Source organism: Acomys minous (assembly GCF_964271855.1).
Source record: "Acomys minous genome assembly, chromosome: 3".
Taxonomy (NCBI): domain Eukaryota; kingdom Metazoa; phylum Chordata; class Mammalia; order Rodentia; family Muridae; genus Acomys; species Acomys minous.
This window is the reverse complement of record NC_140485.1, coordinates 113240427-113265528: the sequence shown is the minus strand read 5'-3', so window position 1 is coordinate 113265528 and position 25102 is coordinate 113240427. Positions and strand designations below refer to the sequence as shown.

The following is a 25102-nucleotide window of genomic DNA, read 5'->3' as shown; positions in this document are numbered from 1 at the left end:
TGGTCAAAATGTTTCTAAATAGTCTCCTTTGTCATGAGAACTCATTAAAATTTTTTTCTAGACATGTTTCAGATTGATACATGGGAATGGCATAAGATTTGTAAGGTACATTTTCTTTCATAGTATGCAAGTCTAAGTCTCCAGCCAACTAAACGCAGTGCGACTGACCTCAGCTAACACAGTGATATTGTATGGCTGCAAAGTAACATGGTAATTCTCCTACCTCTAAGATGATCATCAGCTGAAGAATTTTTTCTGTGTCGTCTTCCTCTTCTTCGAGGTCATATGAGATGGTAAATGACAATTGTCCTCCTACAGCTGAGAGCTAGAAGAGAAGAGATGCATAATAATTTCATCACAGGAGATGGTTTATCGAATAATCTTGTATGTACTATTTTTAAATCCTTTTATTGTTCTAGAGGGCAATACTCGGAAGAAGCAGCAGTCACTGGAGCGCAAAGTGGAGACGATAGACATTCCTGCAGCGGGAATGACCTTTCTATGAGCCTTCGCCCATCACCAGCAAGCTTGACATAAATATCAATTCATGTATTATTTCCCCAGTAATGCAGGTTTTATAAAAACAGGCTAGGCTCCATGGAACGAATCACAGACGCCCCTGTCATCTTCTTAGACTGTAGTTTTAGTTTTAGAATCCCCAAACAGAGAAGGATCAGTGTCAAGCTGGACAGTTTCTATCCGTCTCCTCAGTTACTTGCATTTGGTTACTATGAATACAGTCGGCAAAGACATCCTTCCATTTGAAAGGCACTGGCTATGGACCATGAGCTGAGCAACATTAGTGGTCAAAGAAAAACAAAGTTTAGTTGCAAAATTTACATGTAAATTCAATCAGAACTGCCTGAGAGGGCCTCCTTCTGCCTATGTAATCAAATAAGCTAGTTTGAATGAATATTGTTACCCCTTTTGATTAAGCAAACTTCATTTCTTTTACCATATGCTTGATCCCTACATTTTTTGACATTGACATTAACCTTGTAAAAATAGTTTTTTAATGGAACATTAGATCATTTTATAGGGCAGGAATCAAAACTAGATCTACAAGTGGCAGATTCAATGCAAATGTGTCAGGCCTTTAAAAATTCTACACTGGCATTGAAAGCAAAGACATTGCTAGAACAGATCTGATGATTTATATTCTGCGGATTGCTTTGTGCTGACAGGCAAAGCCCCAGATTCTCTGACCTGGGCTCTTCCTGTCCTTTCATGCCAGACCTTGACCAGAAGGCACTTCCTGGCAAGACTATGGGTGAAGGAGGAGGAGCCCTGATCTCTTGGAGTTGTCCCATAGGGGCACCCAGAGCGTGCTATGGCTCATTAAATAGGATTTTACATTGCAGCTCAGCATTGGCTTAGAAGTGCTCGTTACATGGTACTCTGGAGGGACTGAAATTCAGGACACGTTTGTTTCCTCGCTCTATCGAGGAATGCACTGCTCTACTATCTTTTCATGTATAAAATAATAAATATCTGCCCAGACACTAACACTTGGAATTATTGTAAGTAATGGAGGAGGAGTGTGTATACCAAGGCGTTAGTTCTATTGGGATGAGCACTCAACATTCACACAGCCAGCTTGTTCAAAGCAGCTAGACATCAGTAAGAGGCTCAAAAGGCTGCAACTGATTTTTATTAATTTCTCAAAGAAAACTGAATTATTTAGTATTTTCTACATTAATGAAGACAGCCAGCAGGAGGTAGACACTAAAGAGCCAATTTGGAACATAGGCTGGGGTAATGGGGACTTTGGCATGTAAATTTGGGCATGATGTAACTGAACTCAGAGTTGTATACTAAGTGGTTGTCTAATACTGTCTCAAATATTCAATATGCTCAACTTCAGCTCCTTATCTGAATGTTTCTAGCAGTGAAATTTGATCTTTTCTCAACCTCCATTACTAGGTCCAGGTAAATGATGCATTTTAGTTTAGTTACTTTGTATGCAACCCAATGTTGTTTTTACATTATTAAATAGTTTCACATTAGACTGCTCTTGCTAAAGAGCTCCTTATAGAATCCTCACAGTTTTTTTCTGGTAGCTCAAATACTTTTCTGTTTGCTTGGTTAATGTCTCAACAGCCAACTTTCTAAGGAAAAACATTTTTAACCATTCTGAAGTGCAGTGAAGAATCATTATAAAAAACCATCAGTAACAAAGCCAAAGGATTCCTGGATGGGTAGAGCTGTGGCCCCAACCCAGCCATTAGCATCTACTGAATCGTTCAACAAAGCATGATATTTGAGGAAAATATGTATTGCAAGTAGTTAATTTTCCATAATTTGGTGCTTTCTAGAATCCATGTATAAATTCTATGACATTCAAATGAGTTCATTTGGGGAACAATGTTCATGTTCATCATTTTATTAGGTCTGTAACAAGTCAATCAAATCTCTAATTTACTCCCATGACTGAGGAATACTCTCCTGTTCTCTTTCCATGAGCGCGCGAGAGAAATGTGGCTTTTCACGGGTAGAAGTAGGGCACCTTAAACTGATCTCCATGAGTTATTGTATTTACTGGCTGGATTAGATTATCCATCCAGGGGATGAGTGCTGTGTGTCTTTTCCATACTAAGAAAAAGCAAATTCATTGGAACACATTCTGTGAAACTTTATATTGACTTAGCTTTTAACTTTTTTCTCTCCATATTGAGGAAGTATTTCTGCAGGAAGATTCAGCTACCAAGTGCAGAAGGGAATTTCCCACTAGACGGAGAAACACACTTCTATTCCAGGATGTAGTTTAGGGCTAAATCCTGCATTCTCCAGTCCTTAGCTTCACATCATTAGGAAGGGAACATTACAGATACAGTTCTTTCCCACGAGTATTGGCTTTAATTCTACCTTCATTGGAAAGAAACAGCTTGTTTGCAAGTAACACTGTTGTTTCCAAGCACTATGGGATGCCCTTCTAGCTTAATAATATGGCACACATGGCACACTTAGCATTAAAGATTGAATCAAGTAGGAAGGTTTTCCCCTCGTGAGTGGAAAAGGCCGAAGCTAATTCATAAAACTGGCTTTACCAAAGTATTGGTATGGGGTTGTGTTTGTGTTTATTCTACTAAGTGTCAAGAATGGTAAGTTGAGGGGGCATGGGATGGGACACACCACTGAGGACTTGGCACCGGAAGATGAAAGTCTTCTCTGGAAATAAGCTAGGGATATGTGGTTCTCTGGTGTCAGATCATCACCACTGTTATCCCAGTAAATGGAATGTAAAACCTAATATTTGCTTCAGCTTACCAGAGCAAATACTTCAAGAGGAATATAGTAAAATGAAATGAGTAAAAGGCTTTGTAAAACTGAGCCAGATAAATTAAACATAGCTGTCAGTTTCCCTTTCGAATCACAGATAGGAAAAGTGATTCATCTTTCTAGATTTTGAAGACTTAAGAGACTAAAATTCTGAGAAGTTATCCCTTCCTCCTATATAAGTGTTTACTGTGTGTGTGTGTGTGTGTGTGTGTGTGTGTGTGTGTGTTCAATATTCAATCTATTGACTAAGTTGTAGGGTTGTGGTCTACCATACATTTATTAGACTGAAATAGAATCACTTTTTTTCATAGATTAATAAGTATTAACATGAAACAAGGCAGAGGGTATTAAGTTATAGAAGATGCAGAATCAACAAAAGGGATTTAAGAACATGTCACCTTTCAGCATATAGAAAACTGACTAGGTCCTGAGGTTGCCAAAATGGTATATTCTAGAAACACTGGTTTAGGTGACAAGAGACCTCACTTTACAGAGCTTCTATAGGAAGAAAGCTGGATAGCAGCATAAAATTCATGCTAGTGTTGCATCAGTGGGCACTTACAGTCATTACTGTAGCCTGCAGAGTTTGAAGCTAGCTAGGAGTGATGGTAACTTTTCTCCTCTGACGGCCTACAAAGCAGCTTTTTCAACTATAAAATGTTTAATCCAGGTCACCACCAGCTTGATTTTTCTGCCGAATGATTTCAGTATATGATGTCTTCATCCGAAAACTCTTGGCATCAGGTTCAGGAGGATAACTAAGAGAAAGGACGATAGCCTGCCATGGCTAGGGTGTCTGGAACTGACCCCACGGACCATCAACTCAACAGTCGTCTCAATACTGGAGATTCTATTTTCTAATCTGTAGTGTCTGGTAGGAGTGCTGTTGCTCTACTTATTTCATGATTAGGGATGTCTGGAACTGACCCCACTGACCACCAACTCAACAGAAATCTCAATACTGGATATTCTATTTTCTAACCGGAAGTGTCTGGTAGGAACGGTGTAATCTATTTACTAAAAGGTAACTCCATTTAAATTCTTTTTTGTATATGTGTGTACATACAGCAGGGTATGTCTTTAGTTTTAAAAGGCCTCACAAAGCTGGAAGTAGATCTACCATATGATCCAGTTATATTGCCCTTGGGCATCTACCTAGAACATGTATTTCGCCGCAGAGATACTGGCTCATCCATGGTCATTTCTGCTCTACTCACAATACCCACAGAACAGAAAAGATATCCATCACTATGTAAATACATGCATATTTACACAGTGAAATACTATTCAGCTCTTACGAATAACAAAGTCATAAAACGCATAGGAGTGAAGTAATCCAGACCCAGAAAAATAAATATCATCCATTTTCTCCCAAATGTGGATGTTAGCTTTGAAACTTCAGATACGTGTTATTCATTTGGAATACTCACAAATGTTATGAAAGGAGTAAGAGGCCATGGTGGGGCAGTGGGCTTTAAAGGGAAGGGAGACAGAATGGAGTGATGTGGTAATATAACTGGAAGAACAAATGAAATGGGGCAGAGGTGGAAGAGCAAGTAGACGGGAACACTGGGAAAGGATAATTGATGCTAAAGGCCTTTGAAAGTAGTAAAGTTTCTTAAAACATACACTTACATAAAAAAAGAAATGCTAAAAAGTCTTAATTATTTTTCCAATTATTTGTACTTTGCCTTTTGAGAATTTTGTATTTAGTTCTTTGGGCCAATTTTTAATTGAGATGTTCTCCCCCTCCACCACGATGCTTAGTCTGTTGTGTTCTCTGTATATTCTAAATACTAACCACCTGTCAGGTGTGTAGCTGGGAACGACTACCATGGGAGTAAGTAAGCACTTTATGAGTGTACTTAAGGCCTATTTAATGAAATGGATTCCATTCCTGGCTCCATTTTCTGGCCTAAGAATATGAGACTAGGTAGGTCATAGGCCGTGTGGTACAACCTACCATTATTATTCCACTAAATGGCAATAGTGTCAAAACAACTCTCAATGACTCATCCCTGTACCAGTTGGCCAATGCATCTCTCAGTTTTCATCAGAGAAGGTTTTATTCCCCGGTAGATGCCAGGTAACACAGAGACCCACAGCTAGTCAAAATACAGAGTAAAAAAACTACAGAGTGTTGATCCATAAATAGGACATTTTATTATGCCCCTCTCTCCAAAGCTCAGGGACCTTTGATAATGAGAAGACAGAAACATTATAAAAACCAGAGGCTGTAGATGACATCAAGGAAACTGTGTTTTCAGAGAGAAAATGGCAGTTGCACATATGAACTAACAACAGGTGTGACCGCATGTATGACATCTGTGTAAGCTCAAGCCCAGTGAAAATTTGAGTGCCAAAGTGGTGAGATGATGTGTGGAGCAAGTCCTACGCCCAGCTGAGGACTTTTTGGCAAGTAATAGCTTCTGGAATGGGGACAGTTAGTTTTCTTTAAGGGTACCATTGATCAGTGGCATTTCTCCCATCTTCTAAGACAGCCCCAATACCAAGAAGTATCTGGGGGAAAATGGACTCAGTTCACGTGCTCTCTCTCTCTCCCTCTCCCTCTCTTTCTCTCTCTCTCTCTCTCTCTCTCTCTCTCTCTCTCTCTCTCTCTCTCTCTCTCCCTCTCCCTCTCTCTCTCTCTCTCTCCCTCCCTCTCTCCTGTCCTACCTTCCTACCCCTCTTCTCTCAGAGGACACAAGACTTTGGTTAGGGAGGTGGGACTATCTTCTGAAGTATTAGGGTATGAATATAATCAAAATACACTGAATAATTTTAATAATTAATAAAATATTATTTTAATGAAGGAGGAAGGAGACATTATTCATCCTGGCTGCAGTAGTGGCTTTTTCCTTCCTTGTTTTCTACCTGCCTGCTTTCTATTACTTCCTATTTCTTTTCTTTATTCCCTTACTTTCTTATTTTCCCTTAATTTTTCATAACTGATACAGAGTTCTAAAGGTATTTTCTTTCACAATAGCTATTTTCGTTTCATTAGTTATCAGTGGAAGAGGCAAAAATGAGTTGAGAACCAGAGACAGTCCTCAGTGTAACCAACAATGAGGGACTCACCAGACCACACTAAATCTATTCTGCTTGAAATTCATCATAATTCACCAGGCTTTCACTAATTATATCTTATTCAATGCCTCTTATTGATAATTATAAAAGAAATGTAATGTAATGTTTTGATTGACAGTGCTAGAAAATAATTATGAGAGGCATGTAAATAGAGACAGAGAAGCCAGCATGAGTTTTCCATGCACATGTGAATATATGATTCTATGGACACATTCCTCATTTTCTGTTCCATGTGACAAACCAAGATCAAATTACATGGTCTGTATACTCACTATATCAACTATAATGTACATTTTCCCATGTCACAATACTTGTGGCTGTAGCTGAAAACCACATTTTTGGTGGTTCTCCTTTAAGAGGAAACCCGGTGGATAGATACATTTTAGTGTGTAGCAACCAGGTTAGTGTTTCTTTACTTTATCTATAGATTCAATTGAGGGTTCTAGAAAGCCCCAATGACCTGCAAACATATTACCTGGACACTGCATAGATGGTCAATATTTTTTTGATGATCAATATTTAAAAAAAAAAGAAAGGAAGGAAGGAAAGAAGAAAGAAAGAAAGAAAGAAAGAAAGAAAGAAAGAAAGAAAAGCATCCTGGATGGTAAATAAATACTTGCTGTTCCCGTAAAGTTTCCCAACTCAGAGAACTGTTGCTTTTTTTGTGACACACACTGGTAAGAGCTTGGGCTGAAAGAGTAGTATCTCAATAGTTGCAAGTGCAGCAGCCAAATTCACAAAACTTTTCTGTGCTCTTGGGCTCAGGCTCAAAAACAAGGTCTTCGCAACAGCTGTTCACTTTCTTTGTGTTTGAATGGAGCATTCCACCGGCACTCTTGCTATAAGCTAGATTAATTTATGTGCCAAAAATCCTGTACAAAATACATGTAATGCATAATTAAGCATCAATGTAATCAAATAAACCATAAAATATAGTTATATATATACATAGGTAGTATTTTTTTTTCTGACTAAGGTTTACTTTTTTTCAAGTCTCTGCCAAGAAAATTCTATCTGTGTGCTTATGAGACACAACATTGAAGCTGTTTAAAACTACAGAGTGCATTTTAATCCAGGTTATATTAAGTTAAAAACAAATTGTCTTACTGTTGTAACATAAATGACAAGTGAGTAATAACAAGATGAACAATCCTTTCAAATGTTATGGTAATACTTTGGGGGGAGGGAGGGAGGGAGGGAGGGAGGGAGAGAGAGAGAGAGAGAGAGAGAGAGAGAGAGAGAGAGAGAGAGAGAGAGAGAGAAAGAAGAAGAATAATAATGAATGAATGAATGAATGAATGAATGAAAGAATTGCTATTCTCCTTTCAAAGAAAAATTTTAATCTCTCTTTCACTGCTTAGAGATGTTTATGTCATAAGGATATTTATTACATTTGATAGTATGTGGATATTGTCCAGATCTTTGTTGCTTTATTACCAAAAGAGAAGCAAGAGTGAAGAAAAATGGTTTTTCTTCTCTCTCCTGTAGGGAATCCACAATGTTTGCACCTTTGGTAACCCTGAGCACAATCTACCATGCTGTCTGTTCAGTTAATTTCAGTTTCCATCACTCAGATGGAGTGTGTTTTGAAAGAGTGGCTAACACTTTCTGCAAAAGCTGGTAGTATTTTGATTTGATTATAAATGTTACTGCTCCGCGACTATTTCATTTCCTCTCCTCTCTTTTGAGGGAGAATCACTCAGCAGGTGATTCTTTATTAGGGCAGTAGGAGATGGTTGTGAACTTTTAGAAGATAAAAGTCCTAGAGGTTCAGAGGATACTCAGTCATGCTCCAGAGATCCAGCAGGCCAATAAAAGCTATCCAAGTGTCTTTTTCTAGAATAATCAGGCAGACTTGTGTTACTGGCCTGATCTGCCCATTAGTATTAGAGTCTTAAATCACATATAGACGACGCTTATTCCTGGAGCTTTAACTTCCAAGTTTGGAATCCAGACTGTGCCTTCATGTGATCTGTGGCTCCTGGGAAATTTATTTATGCTTTCAGAGGTTCAGTTACTTTTCACTAATATGACCTGACTTGTTCCTTTTAAAAAAATGAATGAAAATACACATGCAGTCCTTCACTTGACACCATGCACATAGTAAATGAATGTTTTGGGCCATATCACTGTAGTAACTGTCACGTTCCAAATTAAAATTCTACAAAGAGCCCTCACTTAAGCCCTAATGGCCAGGATATCTATTTCATGATTCTAGATGCTTTTCTTTCTTTCTTTCTTTCTTTCTTTCTTTCTTTCTTTCTTTCTTTCTTTCATCTTAGCATTTCTGGGAGGTCATAGTGATGGAGGGCTCAGCTCTTACAGTTGTCCTAATGTTTCCCTGTGGTACTTCACAGAAGCACTTCACAGACAGTAGACGCTGCACAAGTATCTGCTGAATTTTAATAGCATACATAACCATCTATCATTTCAATGTATTATATGTGGAGAGAGCATAAAGAAGAAGATAAATCTGGGCCACCTCAGAGATAGTTTGCAGTTGTTTTTTAAAACATACCTCCATTGGTTCCTTTATTCTTATCTTTATTAGTCCTAAGACAAACCAAAGCAAATGCCTCCGTACTAGCATTCTAGTGAGTTTGTTCTTACTTATGTCTACTCCACTCCTGACTGGCAAACCATAAATGAATTAGTCTTAAAGCAAGGAACTTTTACCATTTCGAAAGTTTGATCAGCAGTTGAAGAGGGGGGAAAAATCAATATTTAAGTCATTTAGGTATTCACACATATAAATTAACTTTATGCTATTCTGTTTTGCCAGTTGCTGTATGGTAGGACGATAATGTGAATCCCAGCACCAAATCCATATTTTATAAGTTGTAAACACATCCAGCGTACACTGTGGTCTGTCGCAAGCCGCGTAACTCCTGAGTTAAGAAGACAGCAAGTGCACACACTTAAGGATGCAGCGATGCTCCTGTGCACTGTGGCTCCTCAGACCACACCTGCACCCCATGGTCAGTTCTCACACCACCACTCCAGAGGGTAGCAGACAAATTAGAGTTCATCTGAAGAGGTGTGTCCAGGATGCTGATGGTTCAGAGAGCTGCACAGTGGGTTTAGAAAGGTAACATGCATATTTAACCTTAAAAAAGGGAAGACTTTAAGAGGCTTGTCTCCTGGAACATTTGAAGGTTCATCATGTGTGATAGGAAATAAAATTGCTGTTTATTGTACTAACACAGGATCTGTATCAGATAATGTCAGGGAGCGCACTGTTTTAAATCCCGCATAAAATTAACATCTAACATCTAGAACTGTCTGAGATGCAGTGAAGCAATTTGCAAGTGAGCTATATCTCAGGTGTGGGAACAGAGGTCTATCTGTCTGGGATGTGGAAAGACTAGAACTGACATCTTAGTATGACTTGCAACTCCTTCCTGATAGTTTTATGATTAATTTATTAACTGTGGATTGCTTAAGTGTTAGAGGAAATCCTTTGCAAGGTCTAGTGTAGAGCACCAGAATACAAATTAGCTTTATGCCCACCCACTCTGAGATTTTAGAGCTAAAGCATACACAGAGCGGAGGGACATAAATGCATAAGTACATACAAATAAATTAAATATTTATCACTGGGAGTAACTGCTCCTTCTCTAAATGGATCCGTGTATTTACTCTGTGACTTCGGGAAGATTAATTTAACTCTGAAGTGAAAAAATTGTTTGTATCTAAAGATTAAGAATACTTATCTTCAGAGATGGGTTTGGTGGCGCACGTCTTTAATCCCAGCACTCGGGTGGCAGAGGCAGGCGGATTGCTGTAAGTTGTCCAGTCTGGTCTACAAATTGAGTCCAAGACACTCAAGGCTACACAGAGAAACACATGTATATATATATAAATATATATATATATATATACATGTGTGTGTGTGTGCGCGCACGCACTTGCACGTATGTATGTATATGTCTATATGTCTATATGTATATGTATGTCTATATGTATATGTATGTCTATATGTGTATATATGTATATGTCTATATGTATATGTCTATATGTATATGTATGTCTATATGTATATGTATGTCTATATGTATATATGTATGTATATATTTTCATGTTTGCATATATGAACTTATATAGAGAAATATAAATATTAAAGTAACCCCAAAATATATCATTGTTATTATTTTGTGAGCTTTTTTTCCCCAGAGACAGGGTTTCTCTATGTAGCCTTGGCTGTCCTGGACTTGCTTTGTAGACCAGGCTGGCCTCAAACACACAAAGGTCCACCTGCCTCTGTCTTCCTAAGTGCTGGGATTATGGGCGTGCACCACTATGTCTAGATCCCATTGTTATTATTTTGATATCATTTATTCTTTAATTAATTTTTATCAGATGAAATAACTCTCCCTACAAATGTTAAGAAAAAATCAGCCTGTTTATCTAGAACGTGAAAATGAGGTAAAATATCTGTGACTCTTTAGTACCTGCAGAAAGTCATTGTTTTCACATCAGAGCGTGGCTTTCATATCGAGTCCTTTCAAAACACATTCAGAAATTCTGGTGGAGTTTCTGTGTGGCTGGCACAGGCAGTACCAGGCAAAGCCTCCCGGGGACAGCAGCTTAGTTAGCTGTGTCATTTAAAAAAATAAATTACGTGTTTCTGAATATACACATGTTTTTAGAAACCCAAAATATAGAAGAAGACTGCAAAAAGAGCAGCTCTGATGCCACAATTTGAGTATTTCTCAGAGTTATGGCTTAGAAAGTTTTATTTCTTTCTTTATTTATTTCAGCGAACTTTAAGATCATCATCTTTCACATGCAAATTTCAACAATTTTTGTGTTCTCTTTGAGATTTTCAATATATTTGGGAAGTGCATGTATACATATTTTTAAAGGAGAGCTATTTTCTAATAACTGACATTTTTACCCACATATAATCTGTATTTTGACCATACTCACCCCATTTTCTTTCTTCTTCACCCTCTAATCACTCACTGTTTTCCCCAATTTCTTTTGCTGTTGGTTTTTTAGGGTTTTTTGTTTTGTTTTGTCGTTGTTATTTTGAGCTCATGGATTCCACTTAGGACTGCTGGGATGTGCACGTGTGTAGTGCCATCTTCAGGGACTCCTGAAGAATACCGACCCTTCACCTCATACCACCAATCCCCAATAGCTCTTCTAGAAGGGGCGGGGCTTCATAACTGCTTAGGCTGGCTTGCTCTTGTATAGGCCCAGCCTCACTCTTTGACGCCTTTAGTTACACTTGGACCTAGCTGGCATGGGATTTAAGCTTGTGTAAGTCGGAGCCTCACGCTCCTTAGATCACACGACTTTAGCGCAGTTCTCAGGCCCTCTCGCTGCTTAACCGGAAAATTCTTGATCATGCAGCACTCACTGCCTCCTGGTAAATCCCTTACGTAATACTTTAGACTTGCCTTCGTACCGTTCCCTTTCATTTTCTGTAAGTAACTAATTAGAATAAAAGTATTCTCAGGGACAGCCCTTTAGAGGAAGAGACAGGTGGGCTTCAGTTCAAGTCCAGCTGTGGCTACTTATTGAGACCCTGTCTCAAACACAAACCCAATCAACCAATCAACCAATCAACAACCAAACACTACTCTTGTCAGGGCCTACATATTTAATCACATGTTTATTGTTAAGTAGTTCAGACTATGTCCTTCCTAGTTACAAGAAGGATAAGAAAGATTAAAAACAAAGCAGAGAGAAGTGTGCAAGGCTGAAGAACTCCATTAAGAAAAGCAATGTCCCAAAGAAAGCTGTGTTCACTGTGAGGTGCATGGATAAGTTTGGGGGTTTTTTTTCTTCTTCTTCTAAACTACCTAATTCCCATAAACTATAGGTACCCTTTGAGAACAAAGGGTCTACAAACCGTGTTCTTTACTATTTTCTAACAAAACAGAGTTCCTGACACACAAAAGCAGACAGCCCCTCAGGGCACACCACAGTTCCTGCTAAGAGTTCAAAGTGGGCCAGGAAAGCCTTGCTGTCAATCACAACATGAAACGCACTTTCTCACACTCTCGTGGGGATGCAAATATTTGTGCAGCTTGAGAGATTTGTTTTCTTCATGCACTTTCACATCAGCACAGCAACTGTATACTTGGTGGGGGGCCACCTCCACATGTCCTGTGAACTTTCACCCCACTGCCTTACTTAGACTTTGCAGCATGCACTTGATTTTATATACAGGTTCTGGTGGTTTTTTAATGAAAATGCTTTTCCAACAAACCAGATGTTTCTCCACTTGGAAGAAGGCAAGTCATTTCACATCATAAATACAAAAATCACATCCCAAGGTCAAAGTCAAAAGCTTTTATGTCTCATTAAATGTCAGGCTTGTCATCAATTTCCCTCATTGAGCTCCATTTAGATCTTGGTATGTGAAACTACACGGACCTGGTGTTATCAGTTAGAAGGCTTCCAGGGCTACTACAAACTAATATAAAACATTCCCAATTACATGTGCAGTACTCCATGTGCTTGCTTCAGTAAAGTACATGACAGCAGCAAACACTTTTCTAATTCAAAGCTCCAGGAGATTTCTGGTCCATGTAACAGCAGCTTGTCCCATGGAGAGGAAGAAACAAGATGCCTTTGTAAGTTAATCCATAACCTAACTACAGAGATACAAAAATATTGACTTTTACTTTTTTCCCAAATCAAACCAATTTAGGCTACTCCTGTAATTCTCGAAAGTGGATGTTGTAATTCTGAGATAGCAATACACACACACACACACACACACACACACACACACACACACACACAGACACATACATCACTAAAGTCAGCAAAAACAAGGTAGTGTTTATTCACCTAGGTCTGATCTTCAGTTTTCATGTGACAAATAAGAGGTATTTTGATAGCATAAATAACTTTCCAGCATCTCATAATATGCATCCCAGTTTCCAAATGCAATCGTACATCAACAGATGAAAGAAACCAAGTTAACTATATTCATATCCTCATTTGTCAAAGCATCTTAGATTTCTTAAAATGAAGTGCTTATTAAAAACACACAAACATTATTCGGGTAAGACACATGATCAGGTAAAGCCAAATTGCAAATATTGTAAAAATATGGGCCTTGGGCTTCAGTCTCACATGTTCATATGTGATTATATATAATACATATGTTGACTACACTGGTTCATTTGAAAAGTTCAGCTACTCCCATTTAAAAGCTATGAAAGTCAAATGGCCTTGTCTTAATATTTATGCAGAACCTATGCAATTATCTCTGATACTGATTATTTTTACAAGGACAGACTATAGTGGTTTTATGGTATTATTATTTAGGGGCTCAAGTTTCTTTTTAACTATGATACACACACGCACACACATTATTTGGCTTAAAGTGTTTTCTTTTGTTGTTGTTGTTGTTGTTGTTATGTTGGTTTAAAAATATATCACATATTCTCTGGCATCCATCCCAGTGAATCATTCAAGTCTTTGTTCCTTGGCTCAAATCTGAAGTGGGTGTGTGGATAACCTTGGCCAATGAAATACTGTAGACATAGTGTTCTGAGACTTCTGAAGAAAAGTTACAAAGATCACTGAGCCGGCTCCTTGCTTTGAACATAAGCTTCTCTTTGAAGCCCAACAGAGGCACAAAAGAAATAAAGCCACCCAAAACCACCATGTATTATGGAAGCCTAAGCCACATCTATAAGTCATGTGTGGGAAACCTCATGGTCTCCTCAGCTAAGCATAGACTGTACTCTAATTTAAAAGCTATGAGAGTCAAATGGCCTTGTCTTAATATTTATGCAGAATCGATGCTATTTTCTCTGATACTATTTCTTACAAGGACAGAATATAGTGGTTTTATTCTATTGTTATTTAGGAGCTCAGGTTTTTCTTTAACCATGTAATTTATTTATTTAAGATTAAAATAAGTCTGCAACACATGTGTACAGGCCCTTCAGGTGTTTAGAGCCTCCACTGAGAAGACAGATGCCAGGCCAAACTACTATACCCAGAAAAACTTGCACTCACTATAGATGGAGCAGATAAGACAGTCCATTAAAAAGCTACATTAAAAAATATCTATCTATAAATCCAGTCCTACAAAAAGTGCTAGAAGGAAGACTCCAACCTAAGGAGACTAACTAAACCCATGAAAACATGAAAAATAAATACTCTGACATCAGCAAAACCAAAAAAAGGAAAACACAAACTCGCACACACAGACACACATACACGCAACCACCACCACCGTCAACACCAACAAAATAACAGGAGTCAACAATCATTGGTAATTGATACCTCTCAATATCAATGGTCTCAGTTTCCCAATAAAAAGACACAGACAACAGAATGGAGGAGAAAACAGGATCTACTGTTCTGAAACACACCTAAACCATCAAGGTTAGAAATTACTTCAGGGTAAAAGATTGGAAAATGGTATTCCAAGCAAATGAACCTAAGAAGTAAGCTGGTGTAACAATTTCAATTTCAAACAAAAAAATATAGGGAAGGACACTACATACTCATCAAAGAAAAAGTCCACCAAAATGACATTTCAGTTCTTTACATCTATGCCCAAAATGCAAGGTCACCCATGTTTGTGAAAACAAACAACACTAACAAAACAAGCAAACTACAACAACAACAATAAAACACTACTGTGGTTTAAATCAAATATTGACCCTCACACACTGACAGTGTACGACTTCAATACCACACTCTCACCAATAGACAGATCATCTGGACAAAAACTAAACAGAGAAATGCTAGAGATAACAGACATTATAAACCAAATGGAACTAACCAATATTTACAGAACATTTAACCCAAACACAAAGATTGTAAATTGTTCTCTGCACCTCATGGAACTTTCTCCAGAACTGACCACATACTGGATATAAAGCAAGTCTCAACAGATACAAGAAAATTAAAATAATGTACTGCATCCTATCTGACCACTATGAATAAAACCGGATATCAACAACAAAAAGCTTACAAACCCATAGAAACTGAGCAACACTCTATTGAATGAAAAATGAGTCAAGACAGAAATAAATAAAATAAAGAGTTTCTACAATCCAATGAAAACAAATACATAGCATATCCCCAAACTTATGGAAAACAATGAAAGCAGTTCTAAGCAGAGAGTTCATAGCACTAAATGCCTACTTTTTGTAAAAAATGGAGAGCTCTCATACTAGCAATGTAACAACACACCTGAAAGCTCTAAAACAAAAAGAATGATCACACACAAGAGTAGATGGCAAGAAATAATCAAACTCAGGCTTAAAATGAATAAAATAGAAACAAAAAGAACAATACAAAGAATCAAAGAATCAAAGTGATAGTTTTTTGAGAAAATCAACAAGATAAGTAAACCCTTATCCAAACTAATCAAAAGGCAGAGTGAGATTATCTAAATTAACAAAATTAGAAATGAAAAAGGAGAGAGAGCAACAGATACCAAGGAAATCCAGAGAATCATAAGGACATACATTAAAAAATGTACTCCACCAAATTAAAAAAAATCTAAAAAATATGGGGGGGAAATAATATTTTTATGGGTACCACTTTCCAAAACTAAATCAAGATTAGATAAACAATTTCAATAGATCTATAGTCCATGGTGAAACAGAAGCAGTCATTAAAACTCTCCAAACTAAAAAATGCCCGGGGCCAGATATTTTTAGCACACCATTCTATGAGACTTCCAAAGAAAAGTTAATATCAATACTCATCAAATTATTCCACAAAATAGAAAGAGAAGGAACATTGCCATTGCCATTTTATGAGGAAAGAGTCAAACTGTTACTCAAACTATAGAAATACTCAACCAAAAAAGATAATTAGAAACCAATTTCTCTGATGAACATGGATGCCAAAATACTCAATAAAGTCCTTTCAAACTGAATCCAAGAACACAGAAAAAATATAATCCATGATGACTAAATAGGCTTTATCCCAGAGATGCAGGAATGGCTCAATATATTAAAATCAATAAAAGTAATTTACCATATAATCAAACTCAAATAAAGAAAATCATGATCTTCTCATTATATGAAGAAAAGGCTTTTGAAGAAATCCATACCTCTTCATGATAAAAGTCCTGAAGAGATTGGGGATCTAATGGACATACCTAAATATAAGAAAGGGAATTCATAGGAAGCTTATAGCCAACATCAAATGAAATGCACAGAAACTCAAAGCAATTCCATCAAAATCAGGAATAAGACAAGGTTGTCCACTCTTTCCATATTTATATAATACTTGAAGCTTAGCTAGAGTAATAAGACAACTGAAGGAAATCAAGGAGATACAACTGAAAGGAAGAAGGCCAAGTATGGTTATTTGCAGATGATACAATAGTATATATAGGGACCCTAAAAGTTCTACCAGCGAACCCCTACAGCTAATAAATACTTTCAGCAAAGAGCTGGATACAAAATTAACTTACACAAAATAGTAGTGCTCCTATATAAATGACAAATGAACTGAGAAAGATATCACAGAACTAATATCATTTATAATAGCCTCAAAATATGAAATATTTTGGGTAATCCTAACCAAGCACAAATGAAAGACTTATATGATAAAAAAATTTTCAGAGAAAGTGGAGGATAGTCTTAAATGAATTGGCACAGGAAACAACCTTCTGAATACTGATAGATCAGGAATTATGATTACCAACTGATAAATGGGACCATGAGAACATGACTAGCTTCTCTAAGACACCATCAGTTGGACAAAGCAAAAAACCTACATAATCAGAAAAGATATTCAGCAACTGTGCATCTAAAAGAAGACTAATATACAAAATATACCAAGAACTCAAAATCTAGATATGAAGAAAACAAATAACTCAATGGGTACAGATATAAACAGAGAATCCTCAATGGAGGAAACTCAAATGGCTGAAAAACACTTATACAAATATTAAACATTCTCAGCCATCAGAGAAATGCAAATCAAAACTACCGGAGAATCTATCTCACACCCATCAGAATGGCTAAGGTCAATAGCACAGATGACAGCGTGTTCTGTGAGGATGTGGAAGAAGAGACTCACTCCTCTGTTGTTGGTGAGAGTGTAAACTTGTGTAGCCACTATATAAAGCAATAGGGTGGTTCCTCAGAAAATTAAATCAATCTACCTCAACATGCAGGTATAGTAAGCACTCTTGGGCATATACCTAAAGGACACTTATCCTGCCACAAGGACATTTTGCTGAAATGTTCATTGAGACTTTATTCATAATAGCCAGAAACTGGAAACAACCTAGATGTACTTCAACGGATGAAAGAATAAAGATAATGTGGTACAGTTACACAAAAGAGTATTACTCAGCTGTTTAAAAAAAAAATGACATCATGAAATTTTCAGACAAATGGATGGTACTAGAAAAAAAAGTATCCTTACTAAGGTAACCCAGACCCAGAAAGACAAATACGGTATTTACTCTATTTGCTTATACATGGATCTTAATTCTTAAATAAATGGTAACCGTGTTAACAATCCGTAGACACAGAGAGGTTAAGTAGACAGAGGGCATCTATGGGATGCATGGATCTTCTTGGAAAAGGAAATAGGATAACTTTTATGGGAAGACTGGGAGTGGGTGGGGAAGATGGGGTGGAAGGAGACAGTGCAGGAACACACAGCTGGAATTAAAGGGCATTTGGAGGGTGGTGTGGAAACCTAGCACAGTAGAAACTTCCTTGAATTTCTGAAGGAGATTCCAATGAAGACATCTAGTAATAAGGGATATGACGTCCCAACTGGCCCTCTCTTTTCTCCAGGCAAGGCTTAGAGCCTTAACCCCTGTGTTCTAGTCTCTTTAGTAAGAGACTTCTAAAGACTTCTGAAAGAGAAATGTGGCTACCATCCCAGACATAAAGCCTTTGACCTACAGTCTATTCTCTCTGCAAAAATATGCTGGGGCAATGGTGGCCTAGAACATGTGAAAGCAGCCAAGTAGTGTCTAATTTGACTTAAGGCCCATTCCATGCGACAGAATCCATACTTGACACCGCTTGTATAACCAAGCACAGGAGACTAGGTAGCCCAAGGATCTAGGGTAAAACAAAACACTACCTGTCTAAAGAGTGACTCCTAGTGATATATACTACACTCACAGCTCAGTGCCATATCCAGTCATCATCAGAGAGGCTTCTTCCAGCAGCAGATGGGAGCAGATGCAGAGACCCACATTACAGGGGAGAGACTCCCTGGAACACTCAGTCCTAAGTGGGATGTCTTCAACAATCCTTTCCCTCAGAGCTCAGGGAACAAAAAGAAGAGGAGGTAGAAAGAGCCAGAGGGATGGAAGACACCAGGAGAACAAGGCCCTCTTAATCAACTAAGCAAGGCACATATGAGCTCACAGAAACTGATATATATGAATATATATTTATATATGCATATGTGTGTAGGCACACACATACACACACACATATTATCTTTTAGGTTAGTATGTTTATGGAACTCCTGACTGTGAGAACGAGTGGGGTTCTGACTCTTGTGCCCCCCACTCTTGGGCCTCTTTTTCTGCTGTTAGGTTGCCATGTCCAACTTCAATATAATAATTTTTGATTCATCTTATTATATCTTATTTCATCATGTTTGCTATCTCTTTGAAGCCCGTTCTTTTCTGATGAGAGACAGGAAGGTAGTGGATCCACAGGAAAAGTGTGGGAGGGGGACTGGGAGGAGGAGAGTGGGGGAAAATATATTCAGGACATACGGCATGAGAAAAGAATTTATGTTCACTAAAAGAAAAAATTAAAAAAAAAACCCAATGTAATCAATAAAAAAATCTTTAAAAAGGATCAAATTTAGCTCTTATAAATAAGAGCTCAAAATCCAGAAAGGAAAGAATCATCTAGGGAAAATATTGCTGGTGCCAGGTTAGTTATATAATAAATTTTGGCAAATTGATGGCAGGATAGACATTTTCAGAGTTGTGTTATACTTAACTAATGAGAACTGCAGAAATGTCAGTGTGCGTCCCGCTCATTAAGTAGAACATACATCATATTACTAATATCTCCAGTAGCCTACTTTACATACGTGACATTCAAGAAACTTCAGCCATTTGTCTAGATCACATAAAATCTTACTGTAACTCTAGTTATTGTCAGATAATGCGATAAGCATAGCTTTGAATTTGTGATGACGATGACTCATTGCAGTTCTAAGTGTACACAGTCATCTAAGGAGATAATGAAGCAAGTGGAATATTTCTTTCATAAGAAAGTAAACCTCATATTTTATATGATGGTAAAAGAAGAGAAAAGCCCTGTGGCTCTGTCAATGGATGGAACGGGTAGATGTGGAAAGCCTGCTCCCTTGGAGGGGCTCTGGCTGTGTGCTGTGAGTGAAGTGACAGAGCAGGAGCATTGACTTCTTGACTTATCCTAAAATGTCAGCATGCATTTACCCCTCACTAAGGGTTAATCAAAGGAAAACGAAACACAAAATTCTCAATACACTTGCAACGCCATAACTGGTAAGAACTTAATTGTTGCTCACAAACTCCAGGCACTGAAGTACCCAAGGTTACTTTCTTTCAGTAAAGTGAGCTATAGATGTCTCACTGTCTTGGGCTTTCTTGCTTGCAATCAACACGAACATCCAGCAAACACTGTAAATCTAGAATGATGGGTTAACTGGGCCTTAATGAAAGGTCTGTCCCTCTCTCACATTTCAGAAACATAGTCAAGGTTTTACTTCCAAATTTTTTCAAGCCAGACATTTACTGAAATAACTATTCCAACTGACCTTGTTTTTGTCATTCAAACTGACAGTGCAGAGGTAGAGTCGGACTGCCTTTATCTACTGTTGGGTTTTGAAAGTGCTGAACCGTCCCCAACAGGCTCAGATGCTTGTACGTGGAGTCACCAGCTGGTGGCGCTGTTTAGGGAGATTGTGACGCCTTAGGCACTGTACTATAGCTGGCAAAAGTGAGCCACCAAAGAGGGGTGTTGAAGTAATCTGGCTCCATCCAAACTCCTTTCCTCCAGATCCGTCAAGAGGTAAAAAAGCTGTTGCCCTGCAAGCTCCTCCTGCCACAGACCAATCACCTCCAGCTGCAATGTCTTACCTACCTCTGAAATCATGAGCTAAAATAAATAAATAAATAAAATAATAGCAATAATTCTGCCTCCTTATAGTGCTTCAGACATGTATTTATTCTATTAATGTGACCAGAAAAATAACTCGTGTGTTTAGTTTCATAGTTACATTGGGGTTAATGACTAGTTTCATATGTCTGAGTTCAGGATTGGGGTGGTTAACCTATTGAGTAATTAGAACACTTTCCATGAGATTGAGTAAACGGCACAAAATGTGCATACAATTAGCAGTGAACCTGTTAATGTTAATGTAGGCTTCAACCTTTTCCCAATTGTACATTATTTGTGGTTCTTTAATGCTTACACCTCCCTTCCAACCCACCTACCCTAGATAGGAGAAAAAAAAAAAGAGGTTAGTGGGAACAGGAGGAATAGACCTTTTTGGGCTTACTTCCTAGGAGTGATTCTCCTGGAGTGGGAGGCAGGATTTCAACAGACCAGCAATTCAACCAAAGTTGCTGCTGGAACCTGGAGCAGCAGCCAGAACCCAGAGCCCCCAAGCGTTCTCTGTCACAGGTTCTCTCTAGGAGCGTCTCAAAGTGGAGCGAGCGATGAACAGCCAAACAATACCAAGATCCAAAAAGAGCCCCCCACCTCCCGACGCCTTCAGTTTTGGGCTCATATACACACTTCCTCTCAGAATCTGTACTAAGATGTGTTTCAGCTGGCAAAAAACAAGCCCCTGCCCGCCTCGCCCCCCCCCCCAGCGTGAGGCAGTTCGTCTTCTAGTGGATACACAGCACCTGCTCTCCCACAAGTCTGTTCCCCATCCCACACTTGGGATCAAAACAAAAACACATTCATGTCCGCGGCATGTTAACTTACATTGATAGTTCTTAATTTTGAAAATGCAATTCAGAGTTTGAAACTATTCACAAAAACACGTGCTTATCAGAATGTTTTTGCTGCTTTAATAAAACAAATCTAAAGCTAGACTGAAATCGTAGCAACCAATGGAACATAAGTGGGAGGAAAAATGGCAGTTTCACGGGCTATTTTTTATATCATATCCCTTTGATATTTTAAACACCTGGACTCTGCAGTAAAAAAATGAACAACTCAGAAAAACCAGAACAAGGTGCACTCTGATAGCACTGCACACACTGTTAAGGTGAATGGTTCACTTGAGCTTTGGTCTATGTATATGTAGCCTCTCGTAGACAGTAAGAAATGGTTGGATACTTTGAATTAAGCCCTTGGGGGATTATCTCAGTACAAAATAATGTTTTTACACAGCGTACACATACCCTGCTCCCTCACCACTACGGCAAATACCAACTCCCCTTTATATCTCTGAAGCCAGTTTGCGCATGCTTCTTTCTCCCCAAGAGACCTCTTCACTGGGCTAGTGGCACACATTTTAAATCGCAGCTACTCAGTAGATAGGGGCAGGCAGATCACAAGTTCAAATGGAGCCCAGGCTACACAGTAAGCTCCAGGCCAGCTCGGGCTACATTTGAAAAATAAAATGTCGGTGTTCACAGTGAGCCCACAGTTTTGAAGGAGGCTACTCTTAACCTTCAGGGTACGAAGACACCTTCATGGTCAAGTGTCAGAAGTCAGCCCTCCTGTCATTTGCCACACAGTGTTCATCACAAAAGTTTTTCTTTCACTCTTTAGTGCTTTGTTTGCTTGTTTGTTTTTTCCATCTTCTTTTGCAATAAGCCTCCAGATAGTTTTTCAAGGCCTTAAGTGACTCAAAAGGGGAGACATATTTCTTTCTTCCCTGTTTCATTTATCCTCCTGTTTCCTCTGAGTCTAGTACACAAATACTTCCTAACTCCTTTTATCCAAAGAATGGATAAACACAGTGTTAGTATGCACATGCTATCAATAGGGCTTTTTATAGTATTGGTGTTCTATTGCTGTCTAAGAAACTTAGAAGCCATGTAAGGAAGTAAGCAACACGAACATATTTTATCACAGTTCCATAGGTGAGAATTTCAAAACAGATTTCTGTGGCAAAAGTGATTAAAAAAATTTTTTTTCCTGAAAAACACACCCTCTCTGTAGCTTCCCAGGGTAAAGCTATTTTCTCACTCAAGCAGATTGTCGGAAGATTCCAGCTGCTGTGGTTCTGTTGGTGAGGTTCCCACGGACATGCTAGCTGGCTGCCAGCATCCATCCCTAGATTCTGAAAGTGGCCCACAGTCCTTGGCTCATGTGCTCCTCTCTCTCTCTCTCTCTCTCTCTCTCTCTCTCTCTCTCTCTCTCTCTCTCTCTCCAAGGGCAACAAGTCTCTCTCATTCTTCCAGTCTCACCTCCTTGTCTCCAGGGTGACAGCGTCCTGAAGCTTTTGTCTTCCTCTTGTGCTTTCAGTGCCTCATATAATTAGATTGTGCCCTCCTGCCTCGTCTAAGGTAGTCTTTCACTTCCAGAGCATTCAAGGGTCAGGGATATGACTCAGCCAACCACGTGCTTGCCTACTAGGACACGTACAAAGCCCTGTGGCAAACCCCAACTCTGTATCAAGCCAGAGTACGTATCTGCAGTCCTAGTGCTTGGGAGGTAGAAGCAAGAAAGCGAGATATTCAAGGTCGTCTGGGGCTACAAGGTGAATATGGGCCAGTTGAGGCATTATACGAGCTTATCTCAACCAAAAAAGGAAAACTCAAGCTATTTTCAATTAATCCCATTTACCTTTCATTTCTCTTTACTTTCTATTTGTTTGCTTGTTTGTGTTTTGTTTGTTTGTTGGTGGTGTTTCTTTCTCATTTTAAAATTTAAGTAATTTATTCAGATTACGTCTCAGTTGTTAGCTCCTCACTTGTATCTTCCCATTCCCCCCACCCCCTCTCCCGCCCTTGTTTGTTTGTTTGTTTTTATTTTCAAGACAGAGTTTTCTCTGTGTAGCTCTGGCTGCCTTGGAATGGAAGAACTCTGGAAATTTCTTTGTAGTCTAGGCTCCCCTCAGATTCATCTGCCTCTGCCTCCTGAGTGCTGGGACTAAAGAGGTGAGCCATCACGCCTGTCAGCTACAAAGTGCATTTGATCACATTTGGTAAGACATTTACAGGATGAGCTATTAGGATCCTGGTTTCATTGCTGCGGGGGGGGGGGGGTTCATTTATTTTATCACATCCATCAATAACAATATAAATAATTATCATAGTAGAGACATATAAGCCAGAGGTTCTCAGCCTGTGGGTTGAGGCCCCTGGGAAGGGGGGTCATATGTCAGATCTCTTGCGCCTTACATATTTACATTACAATTCATAACAGTAGCAAAATTACAGTTAGGAAGTAGCAACAGAACAATTTTATGGTGGGGGGCCATCTCTGCAACATGAGGAACTGTATTAGGAAGAATTAGAACCACTGATGTAAATAAATGCCCCATTGAGGAGCTCACTGACTAGGAGCTCTACAACCCTACCCATAATTCCGGTTTAGGGTCAGATGTTGTGATTATAATTTTGAACTAATGCGTTATGACTTTTGGGAGAAGCTTTGTTAGAAGATATTAGATGGCTGCTCAGCTCTTGGGGAGTAATAGAATTTAGCAGATTAAATCACAATATCCAGAAAAGGCAGACTCACTGACAGGCTTCTAGTAACAGGCCCGCAGCCCAGGCGGACTCTGCTATAATAGGAACATCCACTTTCCCAGCTAATGTCATTCTGCTGAGTTTCAAGCAGAAAGAATCCAAGACCAACTCAGAATATAAATCATGTCAAAAGTAAGAGTTAAACAGCAAAATAAATTCAGTAAAATGTGAAGTGACGTTGTTAAGGCCAGGACATACTGACAAAAACTAAGACCATATTGTTTGACTGCTCTGTGACATCAACGCTCTGCCCAAATAAAAGCATGCCTGTACAGGATGGACAGCTATGCATCCAGGTTATGGGCTGAAAAGACAGAAGAATACAAAATAAAGGTTTTTAACCAAGGAGAAATTGGTGGCCACTCTTACATTTACACTCATTTGAGGAATGTTTGTGGAACTTCATGTGGGTTCTGTGGGTATGCCGATTTACTGTGTATAGGCAAAATATAACTATGCATTTATAAACAAATGTCATGCTATTTCAGAAGCTGACATTTTCCTTCAAGCTGCTAAGTCATTTGATGTTTAAAATGCTCTTAGCGATATTTTATTGTTTATGCACCACTGCCTTGTATTTTCTTCAAAAAAACAAAAACAAAAGTGCTAAACTCTCAGTTTTAGTCGTCAGTGTGAAAAGAGAGGAAGAAGAAAGTCTGGGAACAGTTTGAGGGACTAAAGGGGGGGAAAAGGGAAATATGTTTAAGCTGAGAAAAAAAGGAGGTGGGAAGAAATATTTCTTAGTGCTACCATTATAGTCGACACTATCCAAAGAAGGGTCCAGAGTGGATGAAGGATGAGCGCCCACGCTGTAACACTGTGAAGTTCTCCTCCTTTCTCTGAGGGACGAATACACGTCGTACCATTGGCAGCATGATGGAGGAAATTATAATATACCAGAAAAATGCATAAACACCAAACCAGACAATGCATGTAAAACAATTATAACTGTGAAAGATACATATAAAACAGTTAATAATTTCCACACACATGTGCATGCTCAATATATTTAGATCATATTATTGTATAAAAAAAATAAGGCAACTGTAAAATACTGATTATAAATCTTCCACGTCAAGTAAAATGCAGTTTCACAGT

At 38.6% G+C, this 25102-nt stretch overlaps 1 protein-coding gene across 1 annotated transcript in view; it reads right to left on the bottom strand.

Moving 5' to 3' along the window:
* Window positions 1-25102, bottom strand: part of LAMA2 (laminin subunit alpha 2) — a 588770-nt gene that overhangs the window by 266313 nt on the left and 297355 nt on the right. The window contains exon 13 of the mRNA XM_084776810.1: window positions 224-325. Within this exon, the coding sequence (XP_084632936.1) occupies window positions 224-325 (102 nt within the window). The remainder of the gene's footprint in view (window positions 1-223; window positions 326-25102) is intronic.